An 18,839-nucleotide genomic window follows, 5' to 3' on the forward strand; every position below is an offset into this window, starting at 1 on the left:
ACATGCTGACAATCGTGTCTGCAAAGTATTACGCCTATGTACGCTGCGGCTACAACCGAAAATTCAAACAAGCCTCTGCACTTTTCATGTTTCATGGAAGGCTCATTCCTCCAGCCAGCAGAGATGACTCGGCGTCTACTGCACACAAATAGCCAGCAGCAGTGTGAAGGAGTCGGGGGGATTCCCGTTAAACTCGGAATGGCAAAACCGCTTGTGGAAATGCGTTGCGCAGCAAGTGAAAAGGGGTAGTAAAAAGAAAGGCAGCGCACAGAAAGACAAGGAGGCGGCGTGAGTGCTGACAGAAACATCACGTGGGCTTTCGGCTTTGATATAGAAGGAAGGCGCGGGGGGGGGGGGGGCGGCGAGAAATGACGCTTGAGGGCGCTCGGCGAGGCAGCGGGAAACTGGCTCGCCTCCTCGCAACGTGGCCTCACTACATTTCACTTGCTTCATCTAGGTGATTGGGAAAGCCATTGAAAAGTCAAATTGGCGGCGCATCCATCCTGTGCAGAGGAATGGTGACGTTATTGCGATTGGAAAGCTTTATTGTCACGGGTGTCACGACCACGTAAAGTCAGCAGGCTATGAAGCAAACAAAAGCACAGGGTAATGAGCTGTGGTTGAAGTTTAAATGTAGAAAATGCCGAAGAAAAGAGAAAATGAAAGTGGACGAAAAGATAACTTGTAGCCGATGGTAGGCGAACCCACGACCTTCGCATTGCCCGTGCGCAGCACTACCAATTGTGCTCTGGCGACGGTCATCAATTTGTGATGGTATATTTGTTTATCGGATACGATGCAAATTGTGATCTTTCTTCATCCGTTTCGCCGCGAGCCGCTGTCGGTTGGTCTCCCACTTGCTCCAAGCGAAGCGGCGCGGGCCTCCGCTGCATAGCGCTGCGGTGCTTGCGTTCTTTGAACTCGTGAGCGGTAAGCAGGTTCTTTGAGCGAGGCATGGACACGGTAAGAGGGCTCACTAAACGGGCACGTGGAGTGGCGTCATGCATGAGGTGTGCACTGCAGCCGGGCTTCTCGCACTTTAGTCTGAGCACCCTGTGTCCCCTAGCGGCGACGTCCCTATGGATAGCCATCGTTGCGATGGCTATCTATCAAATGGCCGCGCTCGACGCGGATGGGGCGCTATCGCTTGGGTACATTTAAGGCTGCATGCACCCATTGTGTCACATTGGCACATCCATTCTCAGGCAAGGAATGGGCACGTACCTATGTCACATGCGCTGCGCCGAAGTTGTTTATTCGGGTACGTACACAACGGCCCGTGTGGTCTGGTGTGCACATATCTAGTGGCACAAGCTAGAAGACATGAACAACTTGGGTCACTGGGTGAAATAGGTTAAGTACAGACATACCGCAAAGTAGGTAAAGCTTTAAAATAATTTGCTTATCGCAGTAAAAATTCTTGCGGTGAAGCGTATCCTGGGCGGAGCTTTATGACTCGGTGATAACCAAATATATCCGTCGGGGCCCTGTGAAGAACCCTTTAAAGCCGGCTTTTTCTCAGCGAAGATCTATGTGCGGGAAAGCTTGCTTTAACGATTCTACTGTTACGCCATAGGTATGCGCGGACGAAGGAGGCGGCACACCGGCAGTGTCACACTCAAAATTTAATTTATTTTCTGTTGCTTTCTCTTACAAAAAAGCAGTTTCCATCTGATTATTCCTACTCCGCGCCTCCTATGATCCCGGGATGTGGAGCATTAGGCCGCTTTTCGCTTTCACCGTTATTGAAAATAAATACGCGATAAAGTAAAGTTAAGCACTCCAACAGTGATCGCATGTTGGTCTTTCCATTGCGGGACCAATGTCACCGTCAGAACATCAGATAAACTAGTGTGATTTAATTTCTCCCGATGAACTGCAAGTGAGTGCCGCTTGCTGAACGTGGTTTATGACTGCAATGTCCAGCAGCGGGGGATGTCATAAATGATGTCCTAGTGGTGAAAGAAGTCAAGAACATGCAACTGAAAGTATTGGTGGTGGCAGTAATAATAATGGTAATGTTTTAGGCGGTGTTAGCCTCGAAGGTGTGATGAGTAGTCTTGTATGTTCAAGACACAAAGGGAGAAGATGCGTCCCTGGCTTCCTGCAGCAGGACGAGCCTCCTTTTCAGTGCACTAGTGGCGATGCCTTGCGGCTTTGCGAACAATCATATCAGATTAAAAACTATCTTCGCATAAAATATAGTAAGATATCGTTTTATATTTATTCAAATGGCAAAGGCTCGTTCGCCTGGTTTAGTATAGGAGCCGAAGGGAAGAAAATATACTCGGTCGTAGTCACGAGGCTCGAGTCTGTAAACAAGACCAGTCTCCCAGGCGAATACGAAAGTAGTCTTTGATCGCAGCTTCACTGGCTTGCTTGGTTCGACCCACTGCGCGTGCAGGACAGTAGCTTTATCGGCCGCATAAACTTTTAAACACTCGTTGACTAACTAAATTGACAAGCATGCTGTCAGCGCGCACAGGCAAACTATGCACGCATCACACTCAATGACCGTGGAAAGTCGCTGTGAAGACACTGGTGTATGGAAGCGTGGCGGCAGCAACAGCGAGCGAAGTGACCTTCGGGCTGTCTATCGCTTCAAAGCAAACTGAGCGGCGAGAACACAGCACATTCAAAGCACATTCAAAGCTACCTATACTGTGCCCCCAAAGCTAATCGCTTTCAAGACAAAGCCCGTGCGAACGCGCGGGCTTTGTCTTGAAAGCAGTTAGTTGCTCAGCACCTCATGCTCAGCAGCCTCATGCGACCTCATGCTCAGCAGCCCAACACTACGGCGGGTGCTGGCTATTCCTTCAAATTATAAATACCTGAAACGAAGTTCTCTTAGGACATTGGGAAACCTACCTAGTTGCAGCAGCGTGATACCTTCGAACACTTGCTTACAACTTTTTTACCCTGTATTTGATCAACATGCATGTACCATCGCACATAAACTTGGCGTATTGTTCTCCTTATGTTCGCAAAATTTGACTTCAGTTGTAGTTGTAATTATGCCTGTTGTAAGATATTGCAGTCGTAGTCGTAGGGATGAACTTGACTCTTCGTCGGGACTTAGGCGAACAGGATTTATTCACATTATTTACAGTTGAACATGAGATACATCGACAGTCTAGCGTGGCTCCCAAATGGAGCCCGCAAGACGAACATACAGCAACGGAGCACACAGCTCACGAGTACATTTCGAGCACGACAACGAGCACACACTAGCAGCCGACAATCGCTGCTTATAAGCACTCCACTCGACGTCATAGTTCGACGTCATTGAAGATGACCCGCCCTTTTGGAGGAGGAGGGCTCACATACACGCGCCGCACAGGTTTCAGTGCTCTCCGAAGCCGACGTCAGAGGGGCTTCGTAGAAATCGGAGCCGACGCGTGTAGCGCATGCGGGTAGCACATTGTCTTGCGTCTTGGTCTGCGCGTGGGAAGGAGCCTTCGTCGGCGTTCCCGCGGCAACTCCTCCACTCATAGCAGAACAGGGCGGCGTTGTCGTGTTGCGCACAAAGCCTGCTTCGTCGAACTACTTCAGTCACAACGGCGACGAGGCTAGAGCGTAACGGTGGCGGTTTCAGCACAAAGCCTGCTTCGTCGAACGCGGAGCCGAACCGGGCAGCGCGCCCGAGTAGCACATTGTCTGGTGTCTCGAAAAGCGCATGGGGAGGTACCGCCAATTACCTCCCCTCGAGAACTCCCCTGAGCTGACCCCTCGCCGCGTGGCTGCCGGTTATCCGCAGTTCTCTGAAGTGCGCCACCGTACCGGTTGGATCAGAACACGTGCAGCGGGTTGAAATAGCTGCAGGCCGATCTTAACACTGTGCAGCCGCCTAAGTTTTACAGCTTTCGTAAAATAGACGTAACGCTATGGACCACTTGCATACATATTCTACTAGAAAATGTCCATTTACCCCACCCATTTGGAACATTGCCTACACATTGTCCATACCATGCCTCTAATTTTCCCCTGATATAAACGAGATGCCTTGTTTAGCTCACCGAGGATACTGGGGAAACAAACTTCCCATCTTGTATGATGCACAGTATCACATGGGAAAACGGGGGTTTAGTAATTATCTGCAACGTTTGCATTTAAAAGCAGGAAAATGAAATTTTCGCATTGCATTGCGCTCAAAATTCTCTCGATAAACGCGATAGCGTTAAGGGCCCCTTGTCTCAAAAAATCCGACGACGGCGTCGCGCGTCCACCGTCTTATTCGCGAAAAATCATTTCGAACCACGCATACCCAATCACTATTCTATCACCAAAGTTGCTCATACCTTCTGTTTCATTCTTTAAAAAGTTAATTCCTCAGAATATTGAAAATGACGGCCCAAAAACAAAGGTGATGAAAAAAAAAAAATTCGCAGTTCCGCCAGAAAGGCGAAGCACCGATTGTGATAGTAAATTAGTAGATAGCTGTACGAAGCAAGGCGAGTAGATTTATCGGCCGTATAAGCGTTCGCTTACTAACTAAATTAACAATGATAGAATTCGTAAGCGTGACTCAACGAGGGCGTGGAAAGAAACAGTCACATTGAGACAGTGCTGTCTTTGTGTCTCTGCTTCTTTCTACGTCCTTGTTCAGTCGCGCTGCCACATTCTGTCATGGATTCAAACGAACTAGCCCCTCAACGTGTTTTAACTTAATTAACCAGCACGATATCACGCGCGCACAGGTAAACGTGAGCACACATCGTTCGATGACAGCGGAAACGGTCTGTGATGAGCTTTTACATGCCAAACCACAATCTGAATGTGAAGCACGCCGCAGTGGGGGACTCCGGATTAATTTTGACCGCATGGGGCTCTTTAACGTGCACCTAAATCCAATTACACGGGTGTTTTTGCATTTCGCGCCCATCGAAATGCGGCCACCGGGGCCGGGATTTGATCCCGTGACCTCATATGCTTAGCAGCGCAACATCAAAGCCACCAAGGAACCACGGCGGGTTGCTTGTCGTTCAGCAATTTCTTCCTCTACGGTTCAGCTGCAAGATCACGAGAAGGACCCACTCCGTCCGTACTGCTTCCCAGCGATGAAGCACCGACTGTTCTTTCCAAGCGCCGATACTGAACTGCTTACGTGCCTCTCCGAGCGCCGAGTTATGTCAGGCGCTGACGCCATCCGCTCCGCTCCGCGCTACCTGTGCGAGTTGTCCCCGCGCCAGCTGTACCGATGACGTCATCTGCAGCGTCGCTTGCCTATTCTTACCCAGGTCACCCACCATTCGCCGTGACAGCTGCGCCGCTGACCTCATTCTTGGCGCTGTGCCAGATTTTGTCGCCAAGCTTCATACAGCTGCATCACGAATCTTCCAAGTGGGGGAATATACGCTCACGCGTAATAGCTGCTTTCTGGGGCACTATATGGCAATGGCAGTAATGAAATAGCGCGACAGCATGTGTTGCCAGATGCACGTACAGTGTTGTGTTCGTTTGCTGAAACTAGAGTAAAGTGATATATATATATATATATATATATATATATATATATATATATAGGACTATAGCCTCTGGAGCAGCACCACATGCCATTAGCTGCAGGCTAGCATCTCCAAAGCATCTCCAATTTCTTATTAAAGCCAGCATCTCGATCAGCACTGCCTGTCAATCAAAAGTCATCAAGCGTTCCTGAAACCATATGAACGCTGAGCAGCAAAAGTGAGGTAAACAAAAGTAAGCATCAACTAATACAACGTTGCAACTTCATAGGCAAATCGGATACTCAAAACTGCCTTATGAACCAACAATGGGCATTGGGTAAGGGGGGTTCCACACATTGTTTTCACTATAACAATGTGTCCCAAGTAACTTGTGCGAAAACGTTAAAATATGTAAGTGCCACGTAGCTGGGCAAAACCAAGGCAATGCTGTATGCTGTGGCAATTGCTGCAAGTCAGACTATATTTTGCATGTCGCCTATTAACACAATTCATTATTTATAACCAACTTCTCAAATGTTCCGGCAGAAGTGCAAATGAATAAATGATAGACGATCCTGAAAAATCCTCGATCCAACTTTCTGTTGCTCGATACGTGCTATATAAAAGTTTTTTTCCAAGCCCAATGAAAAGCCCGCGGAACGCGAGAAATCGCTTTTTCGATGATGGAGCCGCGCGTGTCGCCGGCGTGAAAACGAAGCCACAATCGACTTCGTCGCTGACACGCGGCAGCTGTTTCTGAGGAAGAAGTAGAAGAAGTAGATGTATTGCCGCCGCGGTGCGCCATTTCACCAAAGAACAAGGACAAGGTGTGCCTACGGCACTTTTACGGGATGATGCATCGGGGAAGCGTCGGTAACCTATCAAACTACATGCCTGTCACTCCAGAAGAGAGGTTGTCGGCAAGAAAAGTCGGCCGGAGTTCGAGGGTGGTTTTACTGGTCACCAGTGGCTGCTTGGTAAGTGTCAGTGTATGTATACGACCTGCTTGCGCTGAAAGCATCGCTTTGAAAGTCTGTCTGTCTGTCTGTCTGTCTGTCTGTCTGTCTGTCTGTCTGTCTGTCTGTCTGTCTGTCTGTCTGTCTGTCTGTCTGTCTGTCTGTCTGTCTGTCTGTCTGCCTGTCTGCCTGCCTGCCTGCCTGCCTGCCTGCCTGTCTGCGCTTTCTTTCTTTCTTTCTTTCTTTCTTTCTTTCTTTCTTTCTTTCTTTCTTTCTTTCTTTCTTTCTTTCTTTCTTTCTTTGAAATCTCTGAACTGCTGTCCTATCTCTCCTGGTTCAACACTGCCCTATTTCCCACGTGTATTATAATCAAACAAAGTCCAGTTGACGTCACTGCCTTTCCTTCCTCCCTGTCTATTGATCTGTCACTCACCATAATAGCAGAAAGCGAGCGCTTCCTCCTGCTCATGTTTTACTTATAATAATAATATTTGGGGTTTTACGTGCCAAAACCACTTTCTGATTATGAGGCACGCCGTAGTGGAGGACTCCGGAAATTTTGACCACCTGGGGTTCTTTAACGTGCACCTAAATCTAAGCACACGGGTGTTTTCGCATTTCGCATGTTTTACTTATGTATGAATATGAAGCCTATACAGACATAAAGGTTAAGCGACATCATCCAACTGCATTTCACGAAATCGTAACAGTGCTCCCGTAACTTCTGCGCTCTGTGCGTCTGCACTTATTTCCGGTGCTACAACTGCGTCTTCCTCTTCGCGGTGCCCAACGATTGGGGATTCGAAAAAATGGGGATGCACCAAACACAAGGTATTACTTTTTTGTTGCTGCTGTGTTTCGTCTTAACAAGTGCACGCTCTTTTACAATGATTGTATAGGTGCTACAGTGACTTTACAGCTGCATTCACAGCGGCGTTTGCAGCTCATAAATAGTGACCATCATCGTTATCATCGTATCCACAGGCCAGCGATAAAATGAAATAAATGATTGAAGGTGTTATAGCAGCTCAGCCACCGCCGAGAAGGAAACGTTCACTTTCGAGAACGTTCGTTAGCTCTGCGCAAACATCTAGTAAGCATGCATCAAGAATGGCATCAACTGAAGACGAACGCTTAAGAGCCATGAAGGATTCCGATATGCAATAGTTCGGTGGTGCTGTATTATAAACAAAATCACTGAAACCTGAAGAAGCGTACGTGGCGACTGGTAACCCTTCGAAAATGAGTGCTCTGCTCTGTCGGCCGCGGTGGTGGCCCGCGCTGTAATATGGTTTGTTGAAAATTTGGTAATAATTGCAAGCTTTGGGGCCTTAGCAGTGTGTTCAAAGGGGCTGGTTGGTTCATCTTTAGAACAAGCAGCGCGACACAGGACGAGCGAGTAAAGAGCACAGGACAGAGCGCTGACTAGCAACCAAACGCTTTATTTGCAGAAGCAGAATATAAAGACGTCATTGAATGTGACATAGATATCCGAAAAAGAAGTATCTGTTTTTTATTCTAAAGCTTTGGAAGTTTATTACGCAGTCGTTACGACTCTCACCAATACGTACGCAGTGTCTAGTTGGTACCCGCAAAGCTAGCCCTCACGCGAAATGCGCCATAAAGACATCGACGAAGCGTGAGCGCCAACACACCAGCGCTCTTCGACGCCTCGGGAGGCTGTTGCGAGGGCGCTCACCGTAGTTCCAGCTACCAGGCGAGAGGATGTCGACTTTGCGGGATTGTAGCGTATACGGGCCACTTTGGTACAGCAAAGGTTCGGAAACGTTGAATGGACGAGTTGTAAGGCTTGCTTTGCAATACAATGCAATATTATTTATTAGGACGCGGCGGTACTGCGGCTATGCAACTACTTTCTTCATAGTGGAGATCGATGAAGCGCTAGCAGCGCCATCGCAGGTTGAATTAAGGTGACGTCCTCCGCATTACGTTTGGTCGGTCTGTGTTCAGGACGTGAATCAATCGTTACAAGCAACTTAGCGATGAGCCATTGTTCACTCTGCAGGGCTTGCCGTTTTCACCGACGCTTAGTGGTTATTGCGCTGAGTGGCATCAATGTTCCCAGGGCGACCGTGTACCATAGTTGGATCAAGCTGCTTCCGTGATACTTTTCTCAGCTAGTTATATAATGATTGGCTCAATGGCTGTGGCGTTCTGCATCGGAGAAAGATGTCTTATGTTTGACACACATCGCGGTAGCCCAGTAATCATAGCGTTACACTGCTGATCTCGTGGTCGCGCCTATTGACATTTTGCAAAAACCGCGCCGACGAATAGGAATACGGGATGACGTCAACACGGGCACTGTATTCCCGTAGTCCTGCTATCTACGCTGGTTTTTTTTTTTTTTACAGCGAAGCATTCTTGTCGAGGGCATGGCACTGTAGCACGGTTTTCCCCTGTGATCTACCATCTGGCTAGCCGTTCTCGTGGGCTTATCCCGAAGATAACGCAGTCTAAAAAAAATTTGGGCCGATCACGGAGGTTGTGCAGATCTCGGCTTCTCTCCGCCCTTGGCTTCCCTGAAAAGCGCGCCGAGGTTCTTCCACAAGTGGTGATTATTCCTGCCATCTTCATTAAAACTTCTTTCTGGGCGAGTTGGTGCATACTTGACATAAAAATTGTAAGAGCGCAAACACATGCAACCACAAAGTACCAAGGACGAGACCTGCCATCTGTCTGACGGTTTGACATCTGTCTGACATGTTTTCCTCTGACATCTTTCACGGCGTTCTTAAATTTATAAAAAAAAAACCTTTAGAATTTCTGCAGTGCTTCGCGGAATAGCTTCGCTAGTAGCTCGATGCTCTACGGTGCCTTGCCCCATAACTGCCTCGTTGGTGGTGGTTCCTCTAAATATAGAGCCGTTTTCTCTCCGCTCTTGCAGGAGAACTGGCGCTCAACACTGTGTACAACATCGTGCTCTTCACAAACGCAGCCAGTGACGTCATCCTCATATTCAGCATTTATTTTGTGCGTATGCTTTCTCCCTCCTTTCTTTTGTGTCGTAACTGCTTATCCTTCTCTACAAGAAAGACAATTGCATAACTGCTTGACATGCTGTAAACGAAGAACTTGTCCCACATGTTAATGTAACTCGCTCGATTGTGTACTCTGCGCAAGACGCTGTACTTCGAGCGCCCTGTGAAGAAATTTGGCATCGTAATTACGCTGTCGAGTCGAATCTCGTCACTTATTGGGAGGAAAGTGCACGTAAGATATCTACGGTCAATTAAGAGCTAATGCAATTGGGTAAAAAATATCCGGCTAAGTGATGGGCGACAACCGAAATATCACCATATCAGGTTTCACAATATTATTGTTAGAATACGTATCTTAGTATATGAAAATTTAGTTCTCGATAACTGCTGTTTTTTTGTTTTCGCTGTGTGCTCTTTAGTTTCACTCATACGTCAGTTTCTCGAAAGTAAGGAGCTATTTTCTTGAATATTCATTAATACTGCAGGGGTACTTTTGCCTTAATACCTTATTGGGGGTGATTTTGTAAATGTCTGAGTCTTCCTGTACAACTCATTCAGATGTTGGGGGTTTGGCTCAGGTGCTGTATACATGAACGGGATTCGATCAGTGGAGGTCCAAAATCAATCAGGCAGGCCCAAAAAGCTTTACTTTTTTTTTCCCACTTTCAGAAAGAGTGCACGCATGCAGATTCCGATGGTCGCGTAAGTATATACAAAAGAAAGTGGAACTATTCTTAAGGATTTTTAGGCGACCAGACAGATGCTAGTAGCGAGAAGTTTAACATTGTATTGAAGGCGTGAAACAAATACTTGAAATAAGAATCAAGCAAGGTCAGACGGAAAACTTCGTTGTTGCATATTGATCGAAGTACATATTTTCGCGTCTTAAAGAAGAATACTGCTGCACACTCAATACTGTCTACTGCTGAAGTGCCGGCATGCCTCTGGGAAAGAGGAGATGGGCCCCATGCGTGGATCCTAAATAGCGCTAAAAATACAAGGCCATACTTGAAAAAGAAAAAGGAACTACGCCGCTCTTTCGAGAGACATTCGCCTTTCGAACAGCCTTCATAACCTCATCGCTTATGAGAGGGACCAAGAAAATTTCCGGCGTCTTCTCACAACGCATTTTTCGAACTCTGCATAACCTAAGTGTTATATTTTCTTGCCTTTCTCGTTATTAATGTGCTACTATCCGTTAAACAATGTTTTGTTATAGCCAAATACATTCAGCTCGCTCTGTAGTTCTATTGAATATATTTTACTGTGTGAAAGTTTATTTAATCGAGAGTTCGACGTAAACCATAGGGGAAACCTCCATGTAGGCGATTGCACCTACATAGGGGAAACGGGCAACCTTAAACAGTGGCTGCGCCAACATCAAAACGATGTGCATGAGAGAAGAGCGGCTTCAAATGCTTTGGCAGAGCACGCAGCAACGACTACGCGCAATATTAACTGGATGAAGTCTAGTCTAATCGGCCAGGAAAGAAACTGGAAGTCACGTCTGTACCTAGAGTCCCTCGAGGTACAATTAACAGGACGCGCGTTCAATGGAAACGAAGGAACCCTCCCCCCGTCTTACTCGCGGTGCTTGCGGCACGTGCTGAAGCCTATTTGAGCAGGCACTTCAACCTTTTTCGCCCCATTGTGAAGAAAGATTTCGTATGGGAGCCGAAACGTTCTGTCTTTCAATAAGTTTTGCTTGGTCGGTGGACGCCTTTCTTCGTCGTGAAAGTTTGTTGATCAGTGACCTCTCGCGTTCAAAAGTATTCCGTTTGTCCATTGTACAATTGTAACACCACATTACGCTATGTTAGCGCATTTCTTACGCTGTATTTTTTGTATATGTATTCACATATGTATTAGAATTATTGTATCTTATAATCTTTGAGTGTACTCTCCCCTCTTACACAATGCCTCTAGGGGCTTGTAAGGTAACTTTAAATAAACAAATAAACAAACAAATAAATAAATAAATAAATAAATAAATAACTAACACACTGCTTTATGTGTTGTCATTCTTAGGTCCGTACCTGTGTTTTTTACGCTCTTTGGAATCCCAGAACAAACAGTAGCCTCGCGACACTTGGTTTTATTCACATACGAAAAATTATGTTATGATTAATTAAGGTTATGAATATATCGTGAAGGACAAACAAAGTCAACTTCTAAACATGCGCAATGTAGCTTTCGACGACCATATTGTCTAGGGAGTGCAGCAGCTTCCTAACGCCGATGGTGGAGCGCAGAAAATGTTGAATCATGCAACGCTTTGGAAAAGGGCTTTCAGTCTCACAGTTTGAGATTGGAATAATCAAATATATCCCAAGCAAAATAAAGCCATTAGAAAAAAAGTGGTCAAAATGTGTGCTCGCTTCAACATTTTCGTGAGGTCACCAAGGTTACTATCTCGCTACGTGCAGTTATGCGAAACTGCGCGACCTGAGCAGAAAATGTCGACTCAAGATCGACTCGGCGCATTTAGACTAATTCGTCAGCCTGCTTGATGGATACTGCGCTGCACTCAGAGGCCTCCTTGATAGCTGGCAAAAACTCAAAGTTCTCGCAAAGGACAAATAGCGCCTATGTGTACACTCAGTGCCTTTGCCCTTTCCTAAAGAAAGTTGGTACTTAGGGTAGAGATATGCGTATATGGGCGCACAGAGCCGACATACACGTCTAAAGGATTTAGGAAAGATGTAAACCAGGCTTCTGAAGCGTGTCACTGCCTTGTGTTGTCAAAGCGCTTCAAAAATTTTGTTTCATAAAGTTGCCGTGAAGCACTTTCGAGTTTCGACACCTTTTGAGAAGAAATGGTGTCTCGATCGACACAGCCGGGTGTTGCCAGTTTCTCGTTCATGTTGAGCCAGAATATGAAGAATATCTTCCATGCGTCGGAAATGCACAACTCATCATGGCGGGACCACCTTGTAGTTCACAAGCATTTCGGAACAGAAATCTTTCTATGTTGTTAGAGTCTCTTCAAAAGGTAATTCCATCGCTTTGGTGAGGCGGAAAAGAACTCGTACAACTTCTCACAGAGTGCAGAAAAAGATTGACTTCCTCTGCACAACTGTCTACACTGCAAGCACCAACCGGGTTTGAAAAGTGACTGCAGCATGGTACATAAATATCCAGTGGGTCCTTCTTTATTTGCTGCTGGAGGCCCTCGTATTTCCAGTTTCGAGTTTAGTACACTCCAGCCTTGTTGTTGGCGTCATTCTACGACTGGCCTCTGTAGCTGCTGATTGAAATGGTGTTCTTCCGAAGAAGAGAACACACGAATGCTGCCAGATGGTCACAAGTGCGCGATTCAATTAGTAGAAACCCTATGGATATTTGGTGGACATCATCGTGCAACATGCGTCGGATAATTACTGAATGCTAGCCAATATATGGCGGGGAATCAACAACGAAAGAACGTTTGGCTTCTCTCGTCTTCACAACAATCCATCTCCTTACGTTAATTACATGCCATGATGTCAACAAACTCGCTGCAGGTTGACTTGGATATATGATGGACCTATTACGTCATCTTCTGTGAACCAATTGCGATATAAATTACGACACATCCAATCTCATGATTACTGTCGATGTTAATATGATTATCTCTCGAGCAATATAGCAACACACCGTATTTCTGAAGTCACATTTATTTAACATCTGTAGTGGTCATTTTGAGATTTTCATTGCTTCGGCTACATGCGACGTACTTAGGTACTGACCTACTCTGCTATGCTGTCATGAGCATGGTGGCATGACGGTGACGAAAAAGCAATGGCGTCGATGGAACGACAAAGGCGGTGTTACTACGATAGTATGACGACAACGAGAACGCGATTCCTAAATGGTGACGATGGCATAACGACGACACCGGGACAGCGGGATGACCAGTGTATGGCGACAATGTCGTGACGACGACGGTATGACGACAACCTCATGAAGCTGAATGACTGAGATGGCACGACCACGAAGGTATGATGACGGCGGTATTACAAAAACATATGCGTATAGCGACTGTCTGACTACGACGCAATGATGACGATAACAAGACAACGGGGCATAACCTGAACTGAATGGTGATAGTATAACTACGATATAATAGGGAAGGAGGAATGACGTCGATTGATTGAAGAAGGTGGTATGACGACGACAATAGGACCACGTTACTGAATTCATAACCATGGTAAAGGCAGAGCCCGACGTTGATGACATGATGACAATGGTATGATGACGACACGGTGACAATGGCGTGACGGCGACAGGGCGACGAGAGTCGGATGATGAAGTGAGGAGGACAATGATGGGAACGACGGCGTCACTACGACGTGTGATAACGAATACATGGCGACGACTGCATGAAGACGACTCAACAATGACGATGGCATGACAGCGGTATGAGGACAATGTGATGACAAAGAGTGTACGACGACAAAGGCGTGACGACGACTGTATGACGAAGCCTCTATCCTCACGATGGCACTGCGACGATGGCATGACGAAAGTCAGACGACAAAACTAGTGATTACGATGGAATGACCCCGATGGCATCACAACGGCGTTGTGACAACGGATGCAAGATGACTCTATGGCGACGATGGCGTGACCACGACGGCATGACGAGAATCGGATGAAAAAGCTTGAATGATGACGGTGCGACAACCATAATGGCATCACGACCACGAGCACCTACGGGCCCGATCTATCAGAGAACGTTGACCACTGGGTTGGTGCAGAATGCATGTCGACGATGGCATGACGAGAGTCAAATAACGAAACTGGAATGGCGACGATTAAACGACCACGATGGCATGGCTCTGGGTCGGCGTAAGAGATTATATATATATACATATATATATATATATAGACGGATGGATAGACGGATAGGTAGATAGATAGATAGATAGATAGATAGATAGATAGATAGATAGATAGATAGATAGATAGATAGATAGATAGATAGTATAATAAAGGCGCGGCCTATGTCGTTACAAAAGAGGAGGCACATCCCTGCAGTGCGCTGAACCTGACCGGGAGGCTACTTCTTCATCGACGTTGGTGCTCAGAAGGTGAACCCTCTTTTTTTATATGGGTTAAGGCCAGATAGGAAGGTTGCTTGCGGATGCTGGTCGAGCAAAGGAAGATAGCCTCTAGATGGATTGTTTGCTTATAATCCAAGTACTGCTAAACTTATTTTAAGATTCTTGTGGTAGAGCGCTCCCTGCTCGACGCTTTACTACATTTATTGTGTAACCGAAATTCCCGGCGGGCTCCTGATGAGGCATCCTTTAGACTCGTTGAGGGGGCCGTCAAAGAAACCTTTTATATGGGGCCCCTGTTAGTCGCAGGCCTGAGGCTGCAGATCCTTTAGACCACGGGCTAATCTGATCCTCTTCCCCCAACCCCCTTGCGTTCTGGATCCGCCAGTGCAGTGAAGCTGCACAAATAACTCAGTGATCGATGAAAAATAGCATTAAAACACGTAGCACACGCCACGGAAGTGTTTTAACGTCAGCAGCATTCGGCGCATGTCTTCAGTATTTGTCCAGTCTTCAACAACAGTTTTCTGCTTTCACCCCCTTAGCAGCTCCTTCGTCTTCAAGTAATCGCGTGTAACCACACTACTTGCGCAGAGTATCATCGGAATATTGAAAATGTTCATCGCCTGGAACGCCGTCACCATCTTCCTCTGCTGGATCGCTGCGTGCATTCAAGTGCATTACAGATACAGTCAGGTGAGTACATGTTATGTCCACCTTCATTATGTGTTATTTGCATCCACTTCTTGATGCATTCTGTGATTTTATTCTCAGGTAGTTCAAGACGCTGGTGATTCGCCCAACGGCAGCTTCGAAACGAGGGGACCCAGTGTGTTTACGGTTAATGAAGATCACAAACCACACGAGGAAGTAAGTGGTGCTCACAGACGTACCAAAAAGGAATGAAAAAACGAACAAACAAACAACGAAATCTGCAGATCTCAGGCACTGTGGGAATCGCCGTTTTGCGAAGCATTTTGCATGTACTTGGTTACCCAGCATTGCTTGGGGTACTGCAAACAGCTATCAAAGCAAGGAACGCGTTTGTGTAAATTGAATTGTTGTGGGTGTGGATCGCGAGCGTACGTGAGTGTGGCTGTTACGAAGAAACTGCTAAACTGCGTAAAGTGCTACGTGTAAGTGCTGGGGAAAGTGGGCCAGTTTAGGAAGTAGTGCAGTTCGGCATACTAAAGCATCTTTAACGCGTACGCGTCATATTGACGTGTGAGTTTTCGCGGTTTTGTGACGTCGCGTGACAGGCAGATGAAGGGGATGGAGCCGTAAAGCTTTTGACCAATAGCTGAGGTCTAATGGCGAACAGGGGTCGAATCATAAATGACTTTTTTTTTCTTTCGTTCGCTCCAGTCATGCATAATCAGTGTGTGCACGTCATATCAGATGGGGAGCTATCACGGTTTTCCTGACGTCGCGTGACAGACAGGCGAAATGATGGTGGTCCAAAAAAGTTTTCGACCAACCGCGGAGGGAGATTGCAGAAATGGAATAGAAAAGTTTGGAATAGCTTTACGTTATAGCGCCCCAAGACAGGAACCTACCTGTCTACCTACGTATCTAACGCAAAGTGCCAAGAATGGGGCGAAGAATACTTCGCATTTATAAAATAATCGGTGGATATCCCGCGCGCATGTGGTAAAAGGTGATAAGCGAGGTTTCCCTTGAACTTTACTGAAATGCCTTCACTTCTCCTTGTTCACTTTCAGGTAGCCAATCGCTTCTCGCTTAAGGCACTCTCCGGTCTCATTTTATTCACTTCTTGGCATTCGGCTGCTTCTGTTTCCGACTTCTTTTAATTTTTGGCCTTGACGACTTCTTTATTACTTGCCTCTTGTTCTGCTTGTATGTGCGAGCACCCCGTGACGCATACCCATTCTGGGGGATTGGCCGAGATTGCTCATACAGCTCGTGTCACATGGCGAGGTTACACATACCCAGTGACCCGAGTTGTTGGCAAGACAGCAGCAGCCAACACCCGCAAAGTGGGGAGGAGAGGTTAAGAAAGCTTCGCTTGATGTTGAGCTAGATGTTGAGCAGGAACCATCGGGGGATGACTGTCAGAGTAAAGCGATAACTTCCCGGTAGCTTTGTTGTCTTTAGAGGGGTAAACTTTTCGGTAATTTCGAACGCACGAAACAGGACATGAAAAGAACAACAAGTTTTTCTTCCCACAAATTTTAGAAGGATGGCAGAAATATCCTATAATGTTTTAGTACATGCAAGTAATATTAACAGTAGACGACAGTGCACGCTGGGACCTATCTTCAAAATTTGCGTCAGTATGCTGACATTCTATAAGAAATACCTATCTTCTTTATTCGCTCAGATTTGTAGTAGCTTTCAGAATTCTCATATACCGACCATGCCACGTGCGCGCTCTCGTGCTCTCTTGGGGAGGGTAGGTTGGTGTATTGTCCACACACGCCTGGAAGCTTAGGTTTTCGGATTGCGGAGACCTTGAGCTCAATTACGCGTTGTGGGTTCTCTATGGCAAGGGCTATATCGGGCGCATTTAGATGTGCGTAAATAGTGCGAATAGAACAGCCATAGCTAGGGATTCTCTTGTGCGACCCACTTCACACCAGTTCCCAATGACACAGTATGCTTGCAACCTTCATTCATTCAGTGAGAAAAGGCTTGGTAAATAATTGAAAGAAAGGCAGGCCTAACTTTATTTTCTGAATTTCTGTCGAAATCCCAGAGCCGCAAGTAAATTTGACGTGACAAGCTCAAATTTTGTTCTGGTGTATAGGCCGTTTTCGGCGTCATATAAATTCGCAAGGGTTGCTAGGTTGAGCCTTTGGTTTATTCAATATGCCATGTAGACTGTAGTGTTTTTTAGTGAAAAACAGTTAACTATTGATACATGCAAACGTTGTCGAAATCCATGACATCTTGGCGAGCGAGTTCAGGGAAATTCAGGCGCAATCCAGGTTTCGTTTCTGCATTTTTTTTTGCCTGGCTTCCCGCGGAATGAAGCGGCCCTTTACCAATTGTTAATTGTAATGCACTAATACTTCTACATATAAGACTTGAAATTTTCCTCCTGATAGAACATCTAGTGAATGTATTTATTTGTCGGAAGCAACTCCAAATTGTTACTCTAGGAGAGCGTCAACTTGAGCTGTGCTGCCGGAGAACATACCATCCTGGAATGTGACAGCATCACGGCCTTCATTGAAACTAAGAGTCAAGGAAAAGAAGGAACTTCTGTGGATTATTTCCTCGTTAGAATGATACAGAAAGCCAAGTCAAGCTGGTTTTTTTTTTCTGAGAAAAGCTACTGGGTAGTAAACGAGTCTGGACACTGTCAAATTCCCCCTGATTGTCAGCTCTGGTGGTTTACATGGCGGCTACGTCCTCTCTGATTGGGTCAAAGCGCGAGCATGAAGGAATTTGCCAGTGTTCACATATCTTGATCCAAAAAGGAAGTGCTGTCGTGGCACGATGGCGTTAAATTTGTTACCCACGCAGTATCTTTGCTTAGCCAAATAATTATGGCTGTGACATTAAAGTGCAGCGTCACCAGCTGCGTGCTGCTCTCTATTACACCGTTATACTCCTCATTACAGGATCTGCATTTTTGGAGTGTTCTCGTGCTGGTCACAGCGATAGCAAGCGTGAGGGTAAGTATAGAGCAGTGACCATGTAAAGTTTGTGTTCATGGTTTGTGAATTGTCTGTTTTTCGGAAAGGGAATGCACCTGAAAAATAAGACGTGCAAGACTTCGCATGGCTCCTTCCTTCGATGATGCCCTTAACAGCCGGCCACAAAACTGTGCGGGCAAGGGAGGTTTTCAAAAAAAAAAAACCTAAAAAGATGAACCATGTGAAGCCTATTCGCGCAACCTCGCATGGAATGTTTTTATCTCTAATATAGTTCTTGAGACGTACACCAGTGAGCAGAAATTTACAAACCGGAGATTGGGTGACAAAGCTGATTTTCTCGTTTGGCTGCGAATGTAACTTCAAATATAGGTCTACGGTCCAAGCTTGGCATTACGAATTTTCTAGTGCACTAGTCAACATCAGTTTATGGATGTTGATTAGGAAGAATTTGTTTTCTATTTGGGCAATCCTGTGGTCGGTACACCTTTACTCATGAGAGTACGTATTGATCCATTAAATTAAAAGCGCCATGCTATAACTGAGCAGAGGTTTGCATTTGGGGTGAAAAACGTGTCCTGGGAACTTTCGTGGCTGAGTCTATATCGCCTTGGAGATGTGCCGTAGTTACGCTCAGTTACACGAGAAAGCCCAGCCACAGCATACAATTGCGAGCGAAACTGTGATGATAATTGGTGCCGTTAAATTATTTTTCTTTTTTTCTTTCTTTCTTTCTTTCTTTCTTTCTTGTTTCCATAAAAATCGAGGAAGTAAG

General features: G+C 46.1%; 1 protein-coding gene across 2 annotated transcripts in view; it reads left to right on the forward strand.

Moving 5' to 3' along the window:
* Nucleotides 1-7,160: 7,160 nt before the first annotated feature.
* Nucleotides 7,161-18,839, forward strand: part of LOC142584305 (uncharacterized) — a 34,122-nt gene continuing 22,443 nt past the window's right edge. Inside the window, exons 1-6 of one of the 2 annotated variants that reach the window (XM_075694451.1) lie at nt 7,161-7,231; nt 9,309-9,394; nt 10,072-10,104; nt 15,039-15,140; nt 15,219-15,314; nt 18,032-18,085. In XM_075694451.1, the coding sequence (XP_075550566.1) occupies nt 7,210-7,231; nt 9,309-9,394; nt 10,072-10,104; nt 15,039-15,140; nt 15,219-15,314; nt 18,032-18,085 (393 nt within the window). In that variant the 5' untranslated portion in view covers nt 7,161-7,209. The remainder of the gene's footprint in view (nt 7,232-9,308; nt 9,395-10,071; nt 10,105-15,038; nt 15,141-15,218; nt 15,315-18,031; nt 18,086-18,839) is intronic. The other variant, XM_075694452.1, reaches the window with a different exon arrangement.

Source organism: Dermacentor variabilis, chromosome 6 (genome assembly GCF_050947875.1).
Source record: "Dermacentor variabilis isolate Ectoservices chromosome 6, ASM5094787v1, whole genome shotgun sequence".
Classification (NCBI taxonomy): domain Eukaryota; kingdom Metazoa; phylum Arthropoda; class Arachnida; order Ixodida; family Ixodidae; genus Dermacentor; species Dermacentor variabilis.